The sequence below is a fragment of the Crinia signifera genome, chromosome 3 (assembly GCF_055691185.1).
Source record: "Crinia signifera chromosome 3, ASM5569118v1, whole genome shotgun sequence".
Lineage (NCBI taxonomy): Eukaryota > Metazoa > Chordata > Amphibia > Anura > Myobatrachidae > Crinia > Crinia signifera.
Window position 1 is genome coordinate 309419213 of NC_139219.1, and position 25046 is coordinate 309444258.

General features: G+C 42.2%; 1 protein-coding gene across 1 annotated transcript in view; it reads left to right on the plus strand.

Moving 5' to 3' along the window:
* GDF7 (growth differentiation factor 7) overlaps positions 1–22288 on the plus strand; it is a 36413-nt gene extending 14125 nt beyond the window's left edge. The window contains exon 2 of the mRNA XM_083178606.1: positions 17421–22288. Coding sequence (XP_083034732.1) covers positions 17421–18334 — 914 coding nt within the window. The 3' untranslated portion in view covers positions 18335–22288. The remainder of the gene's footprint in view (positions 1–17420) is intronic.
* The last annotated feature ends 2758 nt before the right edge of the window (positions 22289–25046 follow it).

Consider the following 25046-nt stretch of genomic DNA (forward strand, 5'->3'; position numbering starts at 1 on the left):
GAGCACCTGTGTCAATGATGTAGAATGATGAGCATTACTGTATATAGAGAGCACCTGTGCCTGTGATATAGAATGATGATCGTTACTGTACGCAGAGAGCACCTGTCTCTGTGATATACAATGATGATAGTTACTGTATGTAGAGAGCACCTGTCTCTGTGATATAGATTGCTGAGCATTACTGTTCGCAAAGAGCACCTGTGTCGGTGAAATAGAATGATAATCGTTACTGTATGTAGTAAGCACCTATGTCAGTGATATAGAATGATGAGTGTTAAGGGGTGTACACACGGGGGCAATCTGTGTTAAGCAATTTTGCTTAGCTATTTTTCTAAGCAATTTCGCTGGTGTCAAGATCTCCCATGAGGAGCACATACACGCGCAGAGTTTTGTGCTAAGCAATATTTCTAAGCAATTTCGCTTAAGCCAAAAATTTAAATAGTGGGCGGATTTTCCCAGAGGGGAGGATTCCTTTTCTGAGGGCATAAATTGTGTCAGCCATTTTGAGCCTATTGCATTCATTGCTCTGTGGTGAGTTGAGCTCTGACTTGAATCCCTTGTTGTGCTGTGCAGCCAATATACCTTGGTAAGCTGAGGCGGGCGTCCGGCGGTGGCTGTAGATGCAGGCAGCCGCGCGGCAAAATTCGTCTCCCTCAGTCCCTCAGTGATGAGGGGGGAGGGGATAAGTGATGAGGGGGGAGGGGATAAGTGATGAGGGGTGAGTGGATTCAGGACGCGATCGCGGAAGTGATCGCGTCCTGTACACACACGCAGTCAGACATGCAGATATTCTAAGCAATCTTACTAGATTGCGTCTGCATGCACTGATTTACTAATCTGGCGATCCCGATGTGCGGGCCCGCGCATCGGGATCGCCCGGAGCATACACACGGTGAGATTTGTGCTTAGTTTCTAAGCAATCTAGTAAGATTGCTTAGAAAAAAGCACAGATCGCCCCCGTGTGTACACCCCTTTACTGTATGTAGAGAGCACCTGTGTCAGTGATATATAATGATGAGCGTTACTGTATATAGAGAGCACCTGTGTCAGAGACATAGATGAATGAGCATTACTGTACGTGGAGAGCACCTGTGTCAGTGATATAGAATGATGAGCGTTACTGTACATAGAGAGCACCTGTGTCAGTGATATAGAATATTAAGCGTTACTGTACGCAGAGAGCACCTGTGTCAGTGATATAGAATGATGAGCGTTACTGTATGTAGAGAGCACCTGTGTCTATGATATAGAATGATGATTGTTACTGTATCTAGAGAGCACCTGTGTCAGTGACATAGATGAATGAGCGTTACTGTACGTAGAGAGCACCTGTGTCAGTGATATAGAATGATGAGCATTACTGTACGTAGAGAGCACCTGTGTCTGTGATATAGAATAATGAGCGTTACTGTACATAGAGAGCACCTGTTTCAGTGATATAGAATGATAATCGTTACTATATCTAGAGAGCACCTGTGTCAGTGATATAGAATGATGAGTGTTACTGTACGTAAAGAGCACCTGTGTCAGTGATATAGTATGATACGCATTACTGTACATAGAGAACACCTGTGTCAGTGATATAGATTGATGAGCATTACTGTACATAGAGAGCACCTGTGTCAGTGATATATAATGATGAGCATTACTGTATGTAGAGAGCACCTGTGTCAGTGCTATAGTATGATGAGCATTACTGTACGTAGAGAGCGCCTGTGTCAGTGATATAGTATGATGAGCATTACTGTACATAGAGAGCACCTTTGTCAGTGATATATAATGATGAGCATTACTGTATGTAGAGAGCACCTGTGTCAGTGCTATAGTATGATGAGCATTACTGTACGTAGAGAGCACCTGTGTCAGTGATATATAATGATAAGCATTACTGTATGTTGAGAGCACCTGTGTCAGTGATATAGAATGATGAGCGTTACTGTATGTAGAGAGCTCCTGTGTCAGTGATATAGTATGATGAGCGTTACTGTACTTAGAGAGCACCTGTGTCAGTGATATAGAATGATAAGTGTTACTGTATGTAGAAAGCACCTGTCTCTGTGATATAGAATGATGATCGTTCCTGTATATAGAGAGCACCTGTGTCAGTGATATAGAATGATAATCGTTACTATATCTAGAGAGCACCTGTGTCAGTGATATATAATAATGAGCGTTACTGTACATAGAGAGCACCTGTGTCAGTGATATAGAATGATGAGCATTACTGTACGTAGAGACTAGAGAGCACCTGTGTCAGTGATATAGAATGATGAGCATTACTGTACATAGAGAGCACCTGTGTCAGTGATATAGAATGATGATCGTTACTGTACGTAGAGAGCACCTGTGTCAGTGATATATAATGATGAGCCTTACTGTACGTAGAGAGCACCTGTATCAGTGATATAGAATTATGAGCATTACTGTACATAGAGAGCACCTGTGTCAGTGATATAGAATGATGATCGTTACTGTACGTAGAGAGCACCTGTGTCAGTGATATAGATTGATGAGCGTTACTGTATGTAGAGAGCACCTGTGTCTGTGATAAAGAATGATGAGCGTTATTGTATGTAGAGAGCAGCTGTGTCCGTGATATAAAATGATGAGCGTTACTGTACGTATAGAGCACCTGTGTCAGTCATAAGGAATGATGAGCGTTACTGTACGTAGAGAGCACCAGTGTCAGTGATATAGAATGATGATCATTACTGTACATAGAGAGCACCTGTGTCAGTGATATATAATGATGAGCGTTACTGTACGTAGAGATCACCTGTGTCAGTGATATATAATGATGAGCGTTACTGTATGTAGAGAGCACCTGTGTCAGTGATATAGAATGATGAGCATTACTGTACATAGAGAGCACCTGTGTCTGTGATATAGAATGATGAGCATTACTGTACATAGAGAGCACCTGTGTCAGTGATATAGAATGATGAGCATTACTGTACATAGAGAGCACCGGTGTCAGTGATATAGTATGATGAGTGTTACTGTACATAGAGAGCAAATGTGTCAGTGATATAGAATGATGATCGTTACTGTACATACAGAGCACCTGTGCCAGTGATATAGAATGAAGAGCATTACTGTACCTATAGAGCACCCGTGTCAGTGATATAGAATGATGAGCGTTACTGTATGAAGAGAGCACCTGTGTCAGTGATATATAATGATGAGCGTTACTGTACATAGAGAGCACCTGTGTCAGTGATATATAATGATGAGCGTTACTGTACATAGAGAGCACCTGTGTCAGTGATATATAATGATGAGCGTTACTGTACGTAGAGAGCACCTGTGCCAGTGATATAGAATGAAGAGCATTACTGTACGTATAGAGCACCCGTGTCAGTGATATAGAATGATGAGCGTTACTGTATCTAGAGAGCACCTGTGTCAGTGATATAGAATGATAAGTGTTACTGTATGTAGAGAGCACATGCGTCTGTGATAAAGAATGATGATAGTTACTGTATGTAGAGAGCACCTGTGTCTGTGATATAGAATGGTAACAAAGCAATGAAGAAGGCAAGTCAGATGCTTGGTTGCATAGGGAGAGGTATCGGCAGTAGAAAGAAAGAAGTAATAATGCCACTGTATAGGTCATTGGTACGACCTCACCTAGAGTATTGTGTTCAGTTCTGGAGGCCATATCTCCAGAAGGATATAAATACATTAGAGACTGTACAAAGAAGGGCAACTAAAATGGTGCATGGCCTACATCACAAAACGTACCAGGAAAGACTAAAAGATCTTAATATGTATACTTTAGAGCAGAGAAGGGAAAGGGGGGACATGATAGAAACTTTCAAATATATCAAGGGTTTTAACAAGGTACAGGTGGGAGACATTCTTCACAGGAAGAGGAGCAACAGAACACGAAGACATGCACTGACACTAGGGGGAGGAAGATTCAGGGGAAATGTGAGGAAGAATTACTTCACAGAAAGAGTAGTAGATAAGTGGAATAGCCTACCATCAGAGGTGGTAGACGCAAATACAGTAGTACAATTTAAACATGTTTGGGATAGGCATATTGATATCTTTGCAAAAAAATAAGGATCAAATATGGTTTGAGGTAACATGTTTGGTACTCTTTACCTATCACGGCGCCCACGATCTCCATCGCGGGCGTCGTGGGTAAAGAAATCACGGTGATCGCGGGCATCGCGGCCAGTACATTAACGGCCGCGACGCGATGCCCGCGATCACCGCGATTTCCCATAGGGTTCAATGTTAAATTTAGTGCTGCCCGCGATTTTACATTCAATGCTTCAATGGACGCGATTTGGCCATAGGAATCAATGTTAAATGGGCTACAGAGCCCAAATAGGCACAATTAACACTTAAATGTCCCCCCAAATTTGTAACCCCACCCCACGATCCACGCCAACCCGAAGCGTGGCGAGCGCAGCGAGCCCGCGAGGGGCGGCGGTACGCGTCCTCCGACCTTTTCATACCCCCACTATCCACGTCGGCGTGGAGTTGAGAATAGAATAGTGTGGCGAGCGCAGCGAGCCACCGAGCCCGAAACGTGGCGAGCGCAGCGAGCCCCGCGAGGGGACGCGGATACCTTCACAGGTAAACGTGGCCCTACGCGGGCTTCACAGGTATCCACGTATTACTGTACTTAGAGAGCACCTGTGTCAGTGATATAGTATGATGAGCATTACTGTATGTAGAGAGCACCTGTGTCAGTGATATAGAATGATGAGTGTTACTGTACATAGAGAGCACCTGTGTCTATGATATAGAATGATGATCGTTACTGTATCTAGAGAGCACCTGTGTCAGTGATATATAATGATGAGCATTACTGTACGTAGAGAGCACCTGTGTCAGTGATATAGAATGATGAGCATTACTGTACGTGGAGAGCACCTGTGTCAGTGATATATAATGATGAGCATTACTGTATATAGAGAGCACCTGTGTCAGTGATGTAGAATGATGAGCATTACTGTATATAGAGATCACCTGTGTCAGTGATGTAGAATGATGAGCGTTACTGTACATAGAGAGCACCTGTGTCAGTGATATATAATGATGAGCATTACTGTATCTAGAGAGCACCTGTATCAGTGATATAGAATGATGAGCATTACTGTACGTAGAGAGCACCTGTATCGGTGATATAGAAGGAAATGCTTTACTTTAGGTAGAGACCACCTGTGTTGGTGATATGCAATGATGACAATTACAGTATGTAGAGAGCACCTGTGTCAATGATATAGAATGATGAGCGTTACTGTACGTAGAGAGCACCAGTGTCAGTGATATAGAATGATGAGCGTTACTGTACGTAGAGAGCTCCTGTGTCAGTGACATAGAATGATGAGCGTTACTGTACGTAGAGAGCACCTGTGTCAGTGATATAGAATGATGAGCGTTACTGTATGTAGAGAGCACCTGTGTCCGTGATATATAATGATGAGCGTTACTGTATGTAGAGAGCACCTGTGTCAGTGATATAGTATGATGAGCGTTACTGTATATAGAGAGCACCTCTGTCAGTGATATATAATGATGAGCGTTACTGTACGTATAGAGCACCTGTGTCAGTGATATAGAATGATGAGCGTTACTGTATGTATAGAGCACCCGTGACAGTGATATAGAATGATGAGCGTAACTGTACGTAAAGAGCACCCGTGTCACTGATATAGAATGATGAGCGTTACTGTACGTATAGAGCACCCGTGTCAGTGATATAGAATGATGAGCATTACTGTATATAGAGAGCACCTGTGTCAGTGATATAGAATGATGAGCGTTACTGTACGTATAGAGCACCCGTGTCAGTGATATAGAATGATGAGCGTTACTGTACATAGAGAGCACCTGTGTCAGTGATATGGAACGATGAGCGTTACTGTACGTATAGAGCACCCGAGTCAGTGATATAGAATGATGAGCGTTACTGTATATAGAGAGCACCTGTGTCAGTGATATAGAATGATGAGCGTTACTGTACGTATAGAGCACCCGTGTCAGTGATATAGAATGATGAGCGTTACTGTACATAGAGAGCACCTGTGTCAGTGATATGGAACGATGAGCGTTACTGTATGTAGAGAGCACCTGTGTCAGTGATATAGAATGATGAGCATTACTGTATGTAGAGAGCACCTGTGTCAGTGATATAGAATGATGAGCGTTACTGTACATAGAGAGCACCTGTGTCAGTGATATGGAACGATGAGCGTTACTGTATGTAGAGAGCACCTGTGTCAGTGATATAGAATGATGAGCATTACTGTATGTTGAGAGCACCTGTGTCAGTGATATAGAATGATGAGCATTACTGTACATAGAAAGCACCTGTGCCAGTGATACAGAATGATGAGCTTTACTGTATGTAGAGAGCACCTGTGTCAGTGATTTATAATTATGATCGTTACTGTATGTAGAGAGCGCCTGTGTCAGTGATATATAATGATGAGCGTTACTGTACGTAGAGAGCACCTGTGTCAGTGATATATAATGATGAGCGTTACTGTATTTAGAGAGCACCTCTGTCAGTGATATATAATGATGAGCGTTACTGTATGTAGAGAGCACCTGTGTCAGTGATATAGTATGATGAGCGTTACTGTATGTAGAGAGCACCTGTGTCAGTGATATAGAATGATGATCGTTACTGTACGTAGAGAGCACCTGTGTCAGTGATATAGAATGATGATCGTTACTGTATGTAGAGAGCGCCTGTGTCAGTGATATGGAATGATGAGCGTTACTGTACATAGAGAGCACCTGTGTCAGTGATATAGTATGATGAGCATTACTGTATGTAGAGAGCAGCTGTGTCAGTGATATAGAATGATGAGCGTTACTGTACTTAGAGAGCACCTGTGTCAGTGATATAGTATGATGAGCATTACTGTATGTAGAGAGCACCTGTGTCAGTGATATAGAATGATGAGTGTTACTGTATCTAGAGAGCACCTGTGTCAGTGATATATAATGATGAGCATTACTGTACGTAGAGAGCACCTGTGTCAGTGATATAGAATGATGAGCATTACTGTACGTGGAGAGCACCTGTGTCAGTGATATATAATGATGAGCATTACTGTATATAGAAAGCACCTGTGTCAGTGATGAAGAATGATGAGCATTACTGTATATAGAGATCACCTGTGTAAGTGATGTAGAATGATGAGCGTTACTGTACATAGAGAGCACCTGTGTCAGTGATATATAATGATGAGCATTACTGTATCTAGAGAGCACCTGTATCGGTGATATAGAATGATGAGCATTACTGTACGTAGAGAGCACCTGTATCGGTGATATAGAAGGAAATGCTTTACTTTAGGTAGAGACCACCTGTGTTGGTGATATGCAATGATGACAATTACAGTATGTAGAGAGCACCTGTGTCAATGTATAGAATGATGAGCGTTACTGTACGTAGAGAGCACCAGTGTCAGTGATATAGAATGATGAGCGTTACTGTACGTAGAGAGCTCCTGTGTCAGTGACATAGAATGATGAGCGTTACTGTACGTAGACAGCACCTGTGTCAGTGATATAGAATGATGAGCGTTACTGTACATAAATGCACCTCTATCAGTGATATATAATGATGAGCGTTACTGTATGTAGAAAGCACCTGTGTCAGTGATATAGAATGATGAGCGTTACTGTATGTAGAGAGCACCTGTGTCAGTGATATATAATGATGAGCGTTACTGTATGTAGAGAGCACCTGTGTCAGTGATATAGTATGATGAGCGTTACTGTATATAGAGAGCACCTCTGTCAGTGATATATAATGATGAGCGTTACTGTATGTAGAGAGCACCTGTGTCAGTGATATAGTATGATGAGCGTTACTGTATATAGAGAGCACCTCTGTCAGTGATATATAATGATGAGCGTTACTGTATATAGAGAGCACCTGTGTCAGTGATATAGAATGATGAGCGTTACTGTACATAAATGCACCTCTATCAGTGATATATAATGATGAGCGTTACTGTATGTAGAAAGCACCTGTGTCAGTGATATAGAATGATGAGCGTTACTGTATGTAGAGAGCACCTGTGTCAGTGATATATAATGATGAGCGTTACTGTATGTAGAGAGCACCTGTGTCAGTGATATAGTATGATGAGCGTTACTGTATATAGAGAGCACCTCTGTCAGTGATATATAATGATGAGCGTTACTGTATGTAGAGAGCACCTGTGTCAGTGATATAGTATGATGAGCGTTACTGTATGTAGAGAGCACCTCTGTCAGTGATATATAATGATGAGCGTTACTGTATATAGAGAGCACCTGTGTCAGTGATATATAATGATGAGCGCAACTGTATGTAGAGAGCACCTGTGTCAGTGATATATAAAGATGAGCATTACTGTACATAGAGAGCACCTGTGTCAGTGATATAGTATGATAAGTATTACTGTACATAGAGAGCACCTGTGTCCGTGATATACAATGATGAGCGTTATTGTACGTAGAGAGCACCTGTGTCAGTGATATAGAATGATGAGCGTTACTGTACATAGAGAGCACCTGTGTCAGTGATATAGTATGATAAGTATTACTGTACATAGAGAGCACCTGTGTCCGTGATATACAATGATGAGCGTTACTGTACATGGAAAGCACCTGTGACAGTGATATATAATGATGAGCATTACTGTACGTGGAGAGCTCCTGTGTCAGTGATATATAATGATGAACGTTACTGTACATGGAAAGCACCTGTGACAGTGATATAGTATGATGAGCATTACTGTACATGGAGAGCACCTGTGTCAGTGACATATAATGATGAGCATTACTGTACATAGAGAGCACCTGTATTGGTGATATAGTATGATGAGCGTTACTGTACATAGAGAGCACCTGTGTCAGTGATATATAATGATGAGCATTACTGTACATAGAGAGCGCCTGTGTCAGTGATATAGTATGATGAACGTTACTGTACGTAGAGAGCACCTGTATTGGTGATATAGAATGATGAGCGTTACTGTATGTGGAGAGCACCTGTGTCAGTGACATATAATGATGAGCGTTACTGTATGTGGAGAGCACCTGTGTCAGTGACATATAATGATGAGCGTTACTGTACGTAGAGAGCACCTGTGTCAGTGATATAGAATGATGAGCATTGCTGTACATAGAGAGCACCTGTGTCGGTGATATAGAATGATGAGCGTTACTGTATGTAGAGAGCACCTGTGTCAGTGATATAAAATGATGAGCATTACTGTATGTAGAGAGCACCTGTATCAGTGATATAGAAGGAAATGCTTTACTTTAGGTAGAGACCACCTGTGTTGGTGATATGCAATGATGACCATTTCTGTGCGTAGAGAGCATATGTCACCGATATAGAATGATGAGCTTTACTGTACGTAGAGAGCACCTGTGTCAGTGATATAGAATGATGAGCATTACTGTACATAGAGAGCACCTGTGTCGGTGATATAGAATGATGAGCGTTACTGTATGTGGAGAGCACCTGTGTCAGTGATGAGCGTTACTGTACATAGAGAGCACCTGTGTCAGCAGTGGTGGATTCAGGGGGGGGGGGGGCATCTGGGCATGTGCCCCCCCCCTGTCATTCATTTTGTAGCTGAGGACCAGGGCTTTCCAACGAGCCCAGCCCCATGTCTCTAGCGCCCCCGGGAACCGGAGATATCGCCTGGCAAAGCTGTAACATTTTTTCCCCATAGGATAATATGGGACCCGTCAATTCCGACCCCCACCCGGTTCCGACGGCTGCCAGTTCCCCCCCTGGCATCACAGGAGCTTTTGGTTGAAGTCATTCAATTCCAAATCGCTGGGCCTTCAATATGATACCAGGATGGTCCATATCGGTCAATCGGTTCCAGAGATATAGCATGTAAATCGATTTTTTTATTTATTTTTAAAATGTAATTTCATGGCTGTTCGTGTTCTTTGAGTGCAGATTACTCTGGAACCAAACGTTCCAGTTTTACTGGACCAAAATCATTCAAAGCCCACTCAAAAGTTCTTCAATGTTCTTCAATATGATACTTGTCTCATGTAAATGTCAGTTAGTCGGTTAAATGAGATAACTGGTTAAAGGGGGGGAGGGGTGGTTTTCTCTCCGCCTCACACCTTAAAATGCAGGGACTAGGCTGGTGTAAAAGGGGCCAACCTGGGAACGAATTTTCTGGTGTGAAATGGGTATTATTTCAAATAGCTGGGACCTGCAGTGCTCAGAATACAGCCAGGCTCTGCCACTGCATGTATTCCCCCTTTGGCAATGAGCATGTAATCCCACATGGCAACGAGCATGGAACCTCTGGCAATGAGCATGGAACCCTTGGCAATGAGCATGTAGATAAGCAGCACTTACTGCATGTAGCATAATTTTTAATAGGCATAATACATAATGGACATCATGCCGTGTAACTTAACGTGCAATAGACATTATGGTGTAAATGTTTAATGCGCGTTTTTGGTGGACAATGTCCCTGTTTATGAAGCGTATTGTGAATTTTGTCTTAATCTGTGTGGCATTATGTGAATTCTGGCTCAATCCATGTGGCATTATGTGAATTTTGTCTCAATCCGTGTGGCATTATGTGAATTTTGGCTCAATCCATGTGGCATTATGTGAATTTTGGCTCAATCCATTTGGCATTATGTGAATTTTGGCTCAATCCATTTCGCATTATGTGAATTTTGGCTCAATCCGTGTGTTATTATGTAAATTTTGGCTCAATCCGTGTGGCATTATGTGAATTTTGACACAATCCATGTGGCATTGTTTGAATTTTGGCTCATTCCACTTGGCATCATGTGTAAGGGGCAAGTATAATGGGGTCTAGTATTTTGTTGCATAATGTGTAGAAGTTGTATATGGTGTTGTACACTACACTCAAGGACATGCCCCCTGTTGAGTGGCCACACCCCCTTTTCCAGAGCGCGCCTTCGGCGCGCGCACAACAACATCCTTCCCTTTTGTTGCCATGGTGGGCCTGTGCACTTTAAATGCCAGGGCCTATTTTTAATCCCATTGCCACCCTCTCTCTGCCGCTCTCTTAGCATGTACACTGGCACCACTTACACTGGCCCCCCCCCACCTAAACCCTCTTTTATCATGGTGCCCCCCCTGTCATTTTATCCTGGATCCGCCCCTGTGTGTCAGTGATATAGAATGATGAGCGTTACTGTATGTGGAGAGCACCTGTGTCAGTGATATAGAATGATGAGCGTTACTGTACATAGAGAGCACCTGTGTCAGTGATATAGAATGATGAGCGTTACTGTATGTAGAGAGCACCTGTGTCAGTGATATAGAATGATGAGCGTTACTGTACATAGAGAGCACCTGTGTCAGTGATATAGAATGATGAGCGTTACTGTATGTAGAGAGCACCTGTGTCAGTGATATAGAATGATGAGCGTTACTGTACATATAGAGCACCTGTGTCAGTGATATAGAATGATGAGCGTTACTGTATGTAGAGAGCACCTGTGTCAGTGATATAGAATGATGAGCGTTACTGTATGTAGAGAGCACCTGTGTCAGTGATGTAGAATGATGAGCATTACTGTAGGTAAAGAGCTCCAATGTCAGTGATGTAAAATGATGAACGTTCCTGTAAGTAGAGAGCATCTGTGTTGGTAATATGGAATGATGAGCGCTACAATATGTAGAGAGCCCGTGTTATTAATATAGAATTACGAGCATTACAGTATATAAAGCGCACCTGTGTCTGCGACATAGAGTTATGAGCGTTACTGTACGTAGAGAGCACCTGTGTCAATGATCTAGTATGATGAGCATTACTGTACATAGAAAGCACCAGTGTCAATGATCTAGAATGATGACAATTACTGTACGTAGAGAGCACCTGTATCGGTGATATAGAAGGAAATGCTTTACTTTAGGTAGAGACCACCTGTGTTGATGATATGCAATGATGACAATTACAGTATGTAGAGAGCACCTGTGTCAGTGATATAGAATGATGAGCGTTACTGTATGTGGAGAGCACCTGTGTCAGTGACATATAATGATGAGCATTACTGTACATAGAGAGCACCTGTGTCAGTGATATAGAATGGTGAGCTTTACTGTATCTAGAGAGCACCGGTGTCAGTGATATAGAATGATGAGCATTACTGTACATAGAGAGCACCTGTGTCAGTGATATAGAATGATGAGCGTTACTGTATGTGGAGAGCACCTGTGTCAGTGATATAGAATGATGAGCATTACTGTATGTAGAGAGCACCTGTGTCAGTAACATATAATGATGAGCATTACTGTATGTAGAGAGCACCTGTGTCAGTGATATAGAATGATGAGCATTACTGTACATAGAGAGCACCTGTGTCAGTGATATAGAATGATGAGCGTTACTGTATGTGGAGAGCACCTGTGTCAGTGATATAGAATGATGAGCATTACTGTACATAGAGAGCACCTGTGTCAGTGATATATAATGATGAGCGTTACTCTATGTAGAGAGCACCTGTGTCAGTGATATAGAATGATGAGCGTTACTGTATGTGGAGAGCACATGTGTCAGTGATATAGAATGATGAGCATTACTGTATGTAGAGAGCACCTGTGTCAGTGATATAGAATGATGAGCATTACTGTACATAGAGAGCACCTGTGTCAGTGATATAGTATGATGAGCGTTACTGTACATAGAGAGCACCTGTGTCAGTGATATATAATGATGAGCATTACTGTACGTAGAGAGCACCTGTGTCAGTGATATAGAATGATGAGCATTACTGTATGTAGAGAGCACCTGTGTCAGTGATATAGAATGATGAGCGTTACTGTACGTAGAGAGCACCTGTGTCAGTGATATAGAATGATGAGCATTACTGTATGTAGAGAGCACCTGTGTCAGTGATATATAATGATGAGCATTACTGTATGTAGAGAGCACCTGTGTCAGTGATATAGAATGATGAGCGTTACTGTATGTAGAGAGCACCTGTGTCAGTGATATAGAATGATGAGCGTTACTGTATGTAGAGAGCACCTGTGTCAGTGATATAGAATGAAGATCATTACTGTATGTAGAGAGCACCTGTGTCAGTGATATATAATGATGAGTGTTACTGTACGTATAGAGCACCTGTGTCAGTGATATATAATGATGAGCATTACTGTACGTATAGAGCACCTGTGTCAGTGATATAGTATGATGAGCATTATTGTACATAGAGAGCACCTGTGTCAGTGATATAGAATGATGAGCATTACTGTATGTAGAGAGCACCTGTGTCAGTGATATATAATGATGAGCATTACTGTATGTAGAGAGCACCTGTGTCAGTGATATAGAATGATGAGCGTTACTGTATGTAGAGAGCACCTGTGTCAGTGATATAGAATGAAGATCATTACTGTATGTAGAGAGCACCTGTGTCAGTGATATATAATGATGAGTGTTACTGTACGTATAGAGCACCTGTGTCAGTGATATATAATGATGAGCATTACTGTACGTATAGAGCACCTGTGTCAGTGATATAGTATGATGAGCATTATTGTACATAGAGAGCACCTGTGTCAGTGATATATAATGATAAACGTTACTGTATATAGAGAGCACCTGTGTCAGTGATATATAATGATGAGCGTTACTGTACGTAGAGAGCACCTGTGTAAGTGATATAGAATGATGATCATTACTGTATGTAGAGAGCACCTGTGTCAGTGATATATAATGATGAGTGGTACTGTACGTATAGAGCACCTGTGTCAGTGATATATAATGATGAGCATTACTGTACGTATAGAGCACCTGTGTCAGTGATATAGAATGATGAGCGTTACTGTATGTAGAGAGCACCTGTGTCAGTGATATAGAATGATTAGTGTTACTGTACATATAGAGCACCTGTGTCAGTGATATAGAATGATGAGCGTTACTGTACGTAGAGAGCACCTGTGTCAGTGATATATAATGATGAGCATTACTGTACGTAGAGAGCACCTGTGTCAGTGATATAGTATGATGCGCTTTACTGTACATAGAGAGCACCTGTGTCAGTGATATAGATTTATGAGCGTTACTGTACGTAGAGAGCACCTGTGTCAGTGATATAGTATGATGAGCATTACTGTATGTAGAGAGCACCTGTGTCAGTGATATAGAATGATGAGCATTACTGTACATAGAGAGCACCTGTGTCAGTGATATAGAATGACGAGCGTTACTGTATGTAGAGAGCACCTGTGTCAGTGATATAGAATGATGAGCGTTACTGTACGTAGAGAGCACCTGTGTCAGTGATATAGAATGATAAGCATTACTGTACGTAGAGAGCACCTGTGTCAGTGATATAGAATGATGATCATTACTGTATGTAGAGAGCACCTGTGTCAGTGATATAGAATGATGAGCGTTACTGTACGTAGAGAGCACCTGTGTCAGTGATATAGAATGATAAGCATTACTGTACGTAGAGAGCACCTGTGTCAGTGATATAGAATGATGAGCGTTACTGTATGTAGAGAGCACCTGTGTCAGTGATATAGAATGATGAGCGTTACTGTACGTAGAGAGCACCTGTGTCAGTGATATAGAATGATAAGCATTACTGTACGTAGAGAGCACCTGTGTCAGTGATATAGAATGATGAGCGTTACTGTACGTAGAGAGCACCTGTGTCAGTGATATAGAATGATGTGCATTACTGTATGTAGAGAGCACCTGTGTCAGTGATATAGAATGATGAACGTTACTGTATGTAAAGAGCACCTGTGTCAGTGATATAGAATGATAAGCATTACTGTACGTAGAGAGCACCTGTGTCAGTGATATAGAATGATGATCATTACTGTATGTAGAGAGCACCTGTGTCAGTGATATATAATGATGAGCGTTACTGTACGTAGAGAGCACCTGTGTCAGTGATATAGAATGATAAGCATTACTGTACGTAGAGAGCACCTGTGTCAGTGATATAGAATGATGATCATTACTGTATGTAGAGAGCACCTGTGTCAGTGATATAGAATGATGAGCGTTACTGTACGTAGAGAGCACCTGTGTCAGTGACATATAATGATGAGCATTACTGTACGTATAGAGCACCTGTGTCAGTGATATATAATGATGATCATTACTGTACATAGAGAGTACCTGTGTCAGTGATATAGAATGATGAGCATTACAGTATGTAGAGAGCAGCTGTGTCAGTGACATATAATGATGAGCGTTACTGTATGTAGAGAGCACCTGTGTCAGTGATATAGAATGATGAGCATTACAGTATGTAGAGAGCAGCTGTGTCAGTGACATATAATGATGAGCGTTACTGTACGTATAGAGCACCTGTGTCAGTGATATAGAATGATGAGCATTACAGTATGTAGAGAGCAGCTGTGTCAGTGACATATAATGATGAGCGTTACTGTACGTATAGAGCACCTGTGTCAGTGACATATAATGATAATCATTACTGTACATAGAGAGTACCTGTGTCAGTGATATAGAATGATGAGCATTACAGTATGTAGAGAGCAGCTGTGTCAGTGACATATAATGATGAGCGTTACTGTATGTAGAGAGCACCTGTGTCAGTGACATATAATGATGAGCGTTACTGTACGTAGAGAGCACCTGTGTCAGTGATATAGAGTGATGAGCGTTACTGTACATAGAGAGCACCTGTGTCAGTGATATATAATGATGAGCGTTACTGTACGTATAGAGCACCTCTGTCAGTGATATAGTGATATAGATATAGATTTTTTTTACCAGTCTGATCCATGCAGGCTAAAGCCAAATACGCCTGGAAAATGAGTTGTATTTTCCAGGTGTATTTCTATAGCAATTAGCGGCCGTATGTTACATACAGTATGGCCATTTAGTAAATTAGGAATCACGATTCGACGGGATGGTGATTCTTACTTGTGTTCCTTCTATGGCATATGCATTCGTATTCGTAAATATGAATATGCCATCCATGCATACGACTACCTATGAATACGCCAAATCCAGGCGTATTCAGCTTGGTTAGAATAATGGTGATCTGACTAGAACTTCACTACATGTAGCCAAGATCTAGTCAGGGGAAGGCAACATGCGGGATCACCCGCCACCGCCGCTCGGGGGCATACACACGGAGCGATCCGTGCTTAATTTCTGATAATCTAGACCAGGGATGGGGAACTTTCGGATCTCCAGCTGTGTTGAACTACACATCCCAGCATGCCCTACAACCGTTTCAGCATGGCCAAATAGCAAAGATGTAGCAGGACATGCTGGGATGTGTAGTTCAACATCAGCTGGAGTGCCAACGGTTCCCCATCCCCAACTTAGAAATTGGGCTAAAATCGCCCGTGTATATGTCGCCTCAGAGTTGAAGTCCTGGCAGATGCTGATTACCAGACAATGAAAGCGCCTTGAGTCGTGTTGGAGAAAGTGCGCTATATAAATAAAACTTACTTACTAACATACTGTATTTCCAGAAAAAAGGCTGTTATACTCAAAGCACTCGGGAAGTGGGTTTGGTTAGCTCAAGATCACAGTAAGCACTCATAACAGGTAGAAGTGGGAGATCCAGAAGGGCATGATCCTGTGAATTGCATAATCATGGGCACACCCGTTGCAGTGCAGTAATCTGATTTGTGTCAAAGGACAATTTGATGTACTGTAATTCACCTGAAATTGTATCAGCAATCCCTGGATCACCCACATCATTTGGTGAGTGAGATAGAGCTTCACAAAATGATGGAGTCTAGTAGACTATTCATTAGATGTCAGTTATTCACAAGTCTATAGTCAATCGATTTTCGACTATTGCCTTTTTGTGTAATTAAACAACAATTGCCACTTACCTGGAATTATACCTTTCAGCAGCTATTGGTTAAAATATCTGGTTAATTGTGTGGTAAGTGATAATCTTCTGTTAATTCTCTTGATTTGGCCCACTGGACAATGGCCCTTATTCTGGTTCACTCGCAAAGGCAAATTCCTTTTGAAATGGACAAAACCATGTGCACTGTAGGCGGGCGGGGCAGATGTAACATGTGCAGAGAGAGTTAGATTTGGGTGAGTTATTTTGTTTCTGTGCAGGGTAAATACTGACTGCTTTATTTTCGCACTGCAATCTAGATCTCACTTTGAAGTAAAACCCAACCCAAATCTAACTCTCTCTGCACGTTACACCTGCCCCACCTGCAGTGCACATGGTTTTGTCCACCTGAGAAGGAATTTGCAAGTGAACCAGAATAAGGGCCAATTTTCTGAGTTCTAATGCACCTTGTGCAATAAAAATATTTTTGTGTAGATTACCTGTAAGTCATCAGCATGGAGTACAGAGCAAATGGTTATTTATGGTGTCTGCAATGTATTTGCCTTTTTAAACATGTCTTCCTGTTATTATGATAATTTTTAAATATATATATATATGCATTATTTTATCTGTTCCAGATGAAGCCCCTGCTTATTCACTGGAGCAGAAATACATGTTCGACACAAGCACTTTGTCTGCTTCTGATGAGATAGTAGAAGCCGAGCTAAGGATCCTGCGCAAAGCTCCACAAAACATAAGCTTTGATGTCCCGGAGCCTGGGAGTCTGGTACACCTCTATCTTTACACCTGTGCCACCCTTTGGGAAGAGGCCAAGCTTCTAGACTTTCGGTCTGCTGACTTGTTGGACACCTTTTCAAAGTGGGAGGTATTTAACGTCTTGAAGGCCATGGACAATAGGAAGAGCCCTGGTGAACCTTTGTGTTTCACATTGAAGATGGTCTTCGATCTCACAATGACCTACCTGCCACCGGCCCAACTGGGATTTCATAGACTTGGTCAAGCAGAGCCCGAGAAAGCTTTGCTGGTGGTCTCTTCATACTCTAAGAGGAGAGAGAACCTTTTTAAAGAGATAAGGGACAAAATTAGGTCAAAAGGTAGCCCAAAGGCTTTAGACTCAGCAGATTATGCCCAAAGGTCCATCATCAAAAGAAGAAGAAAAAGGTCAACTCTCCCAACCAGGACAAATCACAATAAAGGACAAGGCAAGAGGGCAAAAACACGTTGCAGTAAGAAGCCCCTCCATGTCAATTTCAAGGAGTTGGGCTGGGACGATTGGATCATAGCCCCCTTGGATTATGAAGCTTACCATTGTGAGGGTGTTTGTGATTTTCCACTGAGGTCCCACCTGGAGCCCACCAACCACGCCATTATTCAGACTTTAATGAACTCAATGGACCCGGAGTCCACACCACCGAGCTGCTGTGTCCCATCAAAACTCAGCCCAATCAGTATTTTATACATAGACTCTGGGAATAATGTAGTCTACAAGCAATATGAGGACATGGTAGTAGAGAGCTGTGGTTGCAGGTAGCACTTAGCTTTACAAGTGTGTGTTTTGTGTATGTTCCAACTGAACAAAAATTCATACAAAAAAAGGCAAGAGGTAAATGTGTCATTGTCCATCTTCTCCTGTGTCTCTATGTATTATCTTACTTAATGACAGGTTTAGCAGTTTTACGTACGTCAGAGTACACATACGCTCCCACACTTCTTGGTAACTGTTGTCCAAAAAAAAAAAAAACCTCAAGGGATTATTTATTTAGTTTTTTTTTAAATATGATATGTATCAAATCTTGGAGAGAGATAACGTTGGGAGATGTAAAGTAACAGCTCCTGTCATTTTTCCAAACACAGCCCGTAACATGGAAGTTAGGTGCGTTTTGATTGGTGCATCTCCCCTGAATTTTTTTTATTACAAACTAAAATAGTTGGACTTGTAGTTTTACGGCAGCTAAATAGTTTTTCTGAAACAGCAACGGAAGACGTGCCCAAAATGTGCAAAAATGAAAAGGTTTTTAGCATAGAATGTTCATGTTCGGGGGTAAAGGAAGTATTGTATATAAATCAGCAAAGGAAAAGTATTTATTGCTTTTCCAACAGAGGGTGTTTCCCCTGGTCTATAATTTATTCAGAATGTTGACTCAATGACTCAATGAGGATCCAGTGCAGGTCAGCGCTTAAGGAGAGCAACAAGTGTCACTGCAGGATAGACTGTACTGTACGACATACCCAGCACTTTGAGGGACAGACTGGAACCTTAACTCCAGGAAACAGCTTGGGCTAAGTTACAGTATAATAATATCACACATGTGAATAGCACCGTATTAAACTTATCCCATTAAATATTTAAGTAACTTTTATTTTAATTTAAATGTAGACTGTGTACATGAATAAAAAATGTTTTTTGAAGAGGCAAATGCTAGTAATTGTATATACAGTATGTATATATGTGTATATATACTATATATATATATATATATATATATATATATATATAGTGTATGTTTTTATATAGATATTATATGAAGCAAAAAGCATACATATAAACTATATTATTTTATAGCAACCTTCTTTGCTGCCCCCTCCTCCAGGAAAGCAGATTGGGGGTGTGGTCAGAGTGGATGGCAGGGGGCGTGGCTCCATGATCGCCTCATTGTGTCCCAGCGAGTATGATATATTTCTTTATGCAAATGTTTTTTTTCAGTATGCTTTCGAAGCAGTCACTTTGCTACATTATGTATATAGGTTGGTTTCAGCTTATGTTAGGGAAAAGTTTTAGAAATTCTTACGTTTCGCTAATAGTTTAACCAAGGTTTGGGCAACCTGTGAATGTTATAGTGGAGCCCTAGGTACCAGCATACATTGCCAAGTGTGGCTCTCCAACTGCTGTGAAACTACAAGTCCCAGGATGCCTTTCCAGCAGGCATTGATTGTCTACCAAAAAATAAATACCCATACATGGATAACTTACTACGGGATACGGTTGCATTGTCGACCCGACTTAGGTCGACAGGCAACAAGGTCGACAGGGTTGTAGGTCGACATGGATGAAGGTCGACAGGTGTCGAGGTCGACATGGTCAACATGATTTTAGGTCGACAAATGCGTTAGGTCGACAGGTCGCGAGGTCGACGGGTTTTTTCACAGTTTTTTTGAGCCGACATGTGCCGACAGGCGGGATTTCATGCCCTACCATCCACTAGGGCATGGAGGGAGAATAAAATAGTGTGTCCGAAGCATTGCGAGCGATGCGAGGGGCTGCGGTTGACTTCCAACTGTGTCCATGCCGACTGTGTAGACATTCGGGTAAAAAAACAATGAAAAAACCCATGTCGACCTCACGACCTGTCAACCTAACCCATGTCGACCTAACGCATTTGTCGAACTAAACCCATGTCGACCTTGTCCCATGGCGATCTAGACACATGTCGACCTTCAGCCATGTCGACCTAGAACCCCGTCGACCTAGTTGCCTGTCGACCCAACAGTGTCATCCTAATGACTGTCGACCTAAGTCGGGTCGATAATATGATCCACACCCCTTACTACACTCAGTATTACTGTTATTGGGCCAGATGTATTAAGATTTGAAAACTGATAAAGTGGAGAGTGATAAACAACCAACCGTCATTTGTCAAACACATCCTGTAACGCAGCAGTTAGCTGATTGGTTGGTATTTTATCTCTCTTCACTTTATCACTTTTCATCCTGCCAATTATTACATTTCCAGTGGTGACATCCTTTATCAGTAAAGTCAATATAATGTAGTGATTACATTTTATTCAGATATAATACGCGGGGAATATGTTCTATATGCTTTAATGCTCTAGTCTATTCTGTGAGCACTTTACCAAGATACTCGGTAATTGCCCCACATAGTGGGACCGGTGATATACTTGTGTTATAGTGACATTAATTCAAATCTGAACACAAATCTGCTGGGAGAAGCCTGGGGAGGAGAAGCAGGTGGGCAGTGAAGGGGGCAGGGCCAGACAAACCATATTATTAGGCTCCGCCTCCCCTTGGTGAAATGCCAAGACTTAATATATCACCCAACCAAAGTTCTGGTCTGATGTTAAGGTTATCCAACAGGAACCTTACCTGCTCCTATAATATGCTCATACTGAAGTGTCACCCCCGGCCTATCCATACCTCCAAACTGCCACGATTTCCGTGGGACTGGCCCATTTTTTGGGGGATGACATCCCTCCTGGGGGGGGGGGGGGGGGGGGGGGGCAGTTGGGAGTGCCCTAATGAGAGCAGTGATACCAAGTGTTCCAATAGGGGTGGTTAGGCTGCAGATAGCTGTACTAGTCCGTGCATAAGTATTGAGTTCCGTGCATGCAATGTGGGAACAAGAGCGTCTGTTGCGTTCAATTCTCCATTGACCCAATAATGTGTTGTTGAGGGAAAAAACAATCTGTTCTTATATCTGGTACTTTTCCAGCCACAACCAGAAATTTTTTCTTGACAGTAGGAGGCTAATTTACATGGAAATAATTGCGCTGTGACAACAAACCATTCACCTGCTAAAATGCACTAGAAAATAAACAGAACCTATTTAGTTGCCCTGAGTTACAACACCTGCGCCCTGCGCACCAGCTTTATTAACCCTTTGAGTGCGAACATCTCTGCGAGAGACGTGCAAAATATCTGAAAAAAAATGTCAGCGTCGTTCACATTTGTTATATCAATTCAAATAAAAAAAAAGATTATATTTCCTATATAAGGTCATCATTACAGGTCATTATGTATAAAAAAGTTTGCTTGACAATTTTCACACCAATTTTAACAAATTCACTGGGCACTCAAAGGGTTAAATGACACGCAGCCGCGGGCTTCATCGTAACACCACCTAACGAGTCGTTTTATCACCTAGATCCAAAATACACGCCAAAGACATGACAGCCCAGTACTTGCCTCGGTCAGAGTTATTGTATAGGGTGATCCCACTGTAGGTGCCTTGTATTATACTTTGAATAAAATGTTTCTTATCCTTTTCTTTTGTTTCAGCGACTGACAGGAGAAAATATTATGAAACGTGCGGCAAATCCTATTTATCAAACATGTTTAATTTATTTCTCGTAGAAGGTATAAGATTGTCGCGCAGATGTGTGGGGTTTTCTGAGGAACAGCAGCACGTGGAATAATAGATTTTTGTAGACTTACCACTCTCTTCAGCCTCTTCCCGTGTTAATATTGGCGGATACGTTTTTGTATAATATATATATATATATTCATGTTACACTCGTGGCCTTGGACTTTGAAATGTATACATTTAGATAGTCTACCCGTGGAAAAACAAGGATGTAAATGCATTGTATGTATTCTGAGACTGTACATATTGAAATGTAAATTATCATGCTATATTTTCTCAATATTCTATATAGTGGGATATATTTTGTCTATTAAACATTCCCGAATACTATCTTTTATAACCAGTTTAAAATATTTTGTACAGATACTTTTATTAAATATTTTATGATTAAACACGGTCTGTGCGTTTTATCTCTGGCTTATTCACCATGTTATTCAGAAGTAGGGTTGGCCATTGACCATCGATGATTAAAAATCATTGATGGTTTATGGCCGATGCTGAATACTTTTGCCATCGATGGGGGAGTACCAGATGGTTTCCCTACATTGATGGCATAGTAGAAATAATAGCATTACTCCGCCCCCGACAAACAGGAAGCCGCACCCCCACATTCTGTCAAAGAGAATCGATAACTAATATTATCGATGGTTGTCCATCACATTGTTTGCAATCTCTGGATGCAGAATCGCCATCGATGGCAACCATCGATGGTGACTGCACCGATGGCCATCAGTAGTCAGAAGAATTGAGCTGGTAGATAACCACGCTCGATGGGCAGATAATTGACTGGTCTTGTCCTCTGCGAGTCTACCTATTATTAATATTAAAGGGTAGATGTAGCTAAGATTAGTGAAAGATACCAACCAATCAGCTCCTTACTTTCATTTGTTACCCTCAGCCTGTAACATGGCAGTTAAAGGCTTGGTTAATATTTTAGCTATTTTCACTTTATACCTCTCCAAGTTTTGGCTAAATAATTGGGATACGGTCGCAGGCCTTAGTTCGATACCTGAAATAGGTCAACGTGGCTCAGGTAGACAGGGTTGGAAGACTGGCACAAGCATTAGGTCGTCAATGGCAAGGATGACAGTCAAAAGGTCGGAATGAGTTTTTCACTTTTTTTGAGTGCCGACCGCCTGTATGTCATACCATCCGCTAGGCCTCGGAGGGAGAACAGAATATTGTGCCAAGCGCAGCGAGGCACCGTGCCCGAAGCATGACGCGGTAGACTTTGACATTGTCCATGATGACTATGTGGACATTCGGGACAACAAAAAATTGAATAACTCGTGGACTTTTTGGGGGAGATTTACTAAGATGTGAATTCTACTTCACATGTGATGTCGCTATGGGCAACCAGTCAGATCCTGTCTACTATCTTCTAGAGCCTTGATGGCTAACCTTGACACTCCAGCTGCTGCTGAACTACAAATCCCAGCATGCTCTGCATCAGATTTAGCATGGCCAAATAGCGGAGCTTGTTTCCTAGCACGGCGCCCACTAAGCTAATTGCTTAGTGGGCTGTTCTGCGTAGGGATATCGCATCGCACGCAATGCGATTTTTTAATGTCATTTATTCACTGCTCTGTGTGCCCCGGGGGATCTCATCGCACCTCCCGCAAAATCGCAAGCGATCACGTGATTTTATAGGGTGTGCGATGCCATTACATTAGCTATACAATAATATGATTGTATGTCATACAAAGAGGTTTTAGGCACCCCCCCCCCCCCCCCCACTATCCACACCACCCCGAAGCATAGCAAGCTCCGCAAGGGGCGGCGGAACGCGTCCTCCAACTCTTTCATACCCCCACTATACACGTCGGCGTGGAGTTGATTTTATATAGATTCTGTATAAGTAGATTCTGATTGGTTGCCCAGAGCAACATCACATGTGAAGTAGAATACACATTTTAGTAAATTTCCCTCTTTGACTGTTGACCTAATGCTTGTGTTGACCTTATAAGTTTGATTGATTTGATCTTTTTCTGTGTTATTGCATTGATTTTGCAATTCAGAGATTAATAATAAGGTACTTGTGTATTTTGGCGGCGCCCATCGCATCGCATACCATAACGCATACGATGGTATGCGATGCGACGCGATATCGAACGATACTGCACGATGGCATACAATTTTTAAATTGTATGCCATTGTACATGGCATACAATGCCATACGATGCGATGCGATTAAACATTGTATAAGCACCCTAATGGGTGCTGACAATGTTAAATGCACCCCCACGCCACCCCCCCCACTATAAACGTGAACCCGAAGCGTGGCGAGCGCAGCGAGCCCGCGAGGGGTGGCGGTACGCGTCCTATGACCTTTTCATACCCCCACTATCCACGTCGGCATGGAGTTGAGAATAGAATAGTGTGGCGAGCGCAGCGAGCCACCGAGCCCGAAGCGTGGCGAGCCCCGCGAGGGGACGCGGATACCTGTGAAGCCCGCGAAGGGACGCGTTTACCTGTGAAGGTATCCGCGTCCCCTCGCCACACTTCAGGCTCGGTGGCTCGCTGCGCTCGCCACACTATTCTATTCTCAACTCCACGCCGACGTGGATAGTGGGGGTATGAAAAGGTCGTAGGACGCGTACCGCTGCGCTCGCCACGCTTCAGGTTCACGTTTATAGTGGGGGGGGGGGTGGCGTGGGGGTGCATTTAACATTGTAAGCACCCATTAGGGTGCTCAAAAGCACCCTTTAGGGTGCTTATACGATTTTTAATCGTATAGGGGGTCAAAATCGCGTCGCATCGCATGCCATCGGGTACATGGCATGCGATGCGATGCGATGCGATACGTTCATCGTACGACGGACATCGGGGGCGCCGCCAAAATACACAAGTACCAATAATAATAATAATAATAATAATAATAATGTTACTTATATAGCACTTGCATTAGCCTTTTACAGCACAAAATACAAAACAAACCAATAAGGGACAATTAGTGAAATGTTTGGGTGAATAGAAAAAGGCAAAACTGAGGGGAAATCACAGGTGTAACACAGCTTTGGATGGAGAATTGGTAAGAACACTGCATGCTGTATATAGACCACAATAGTATTGATACATTTACTAAGAACTGTGCTGTCACATTAACCACATCAGAACTGAAGAATTGGTACTTGTTTCCTAGCA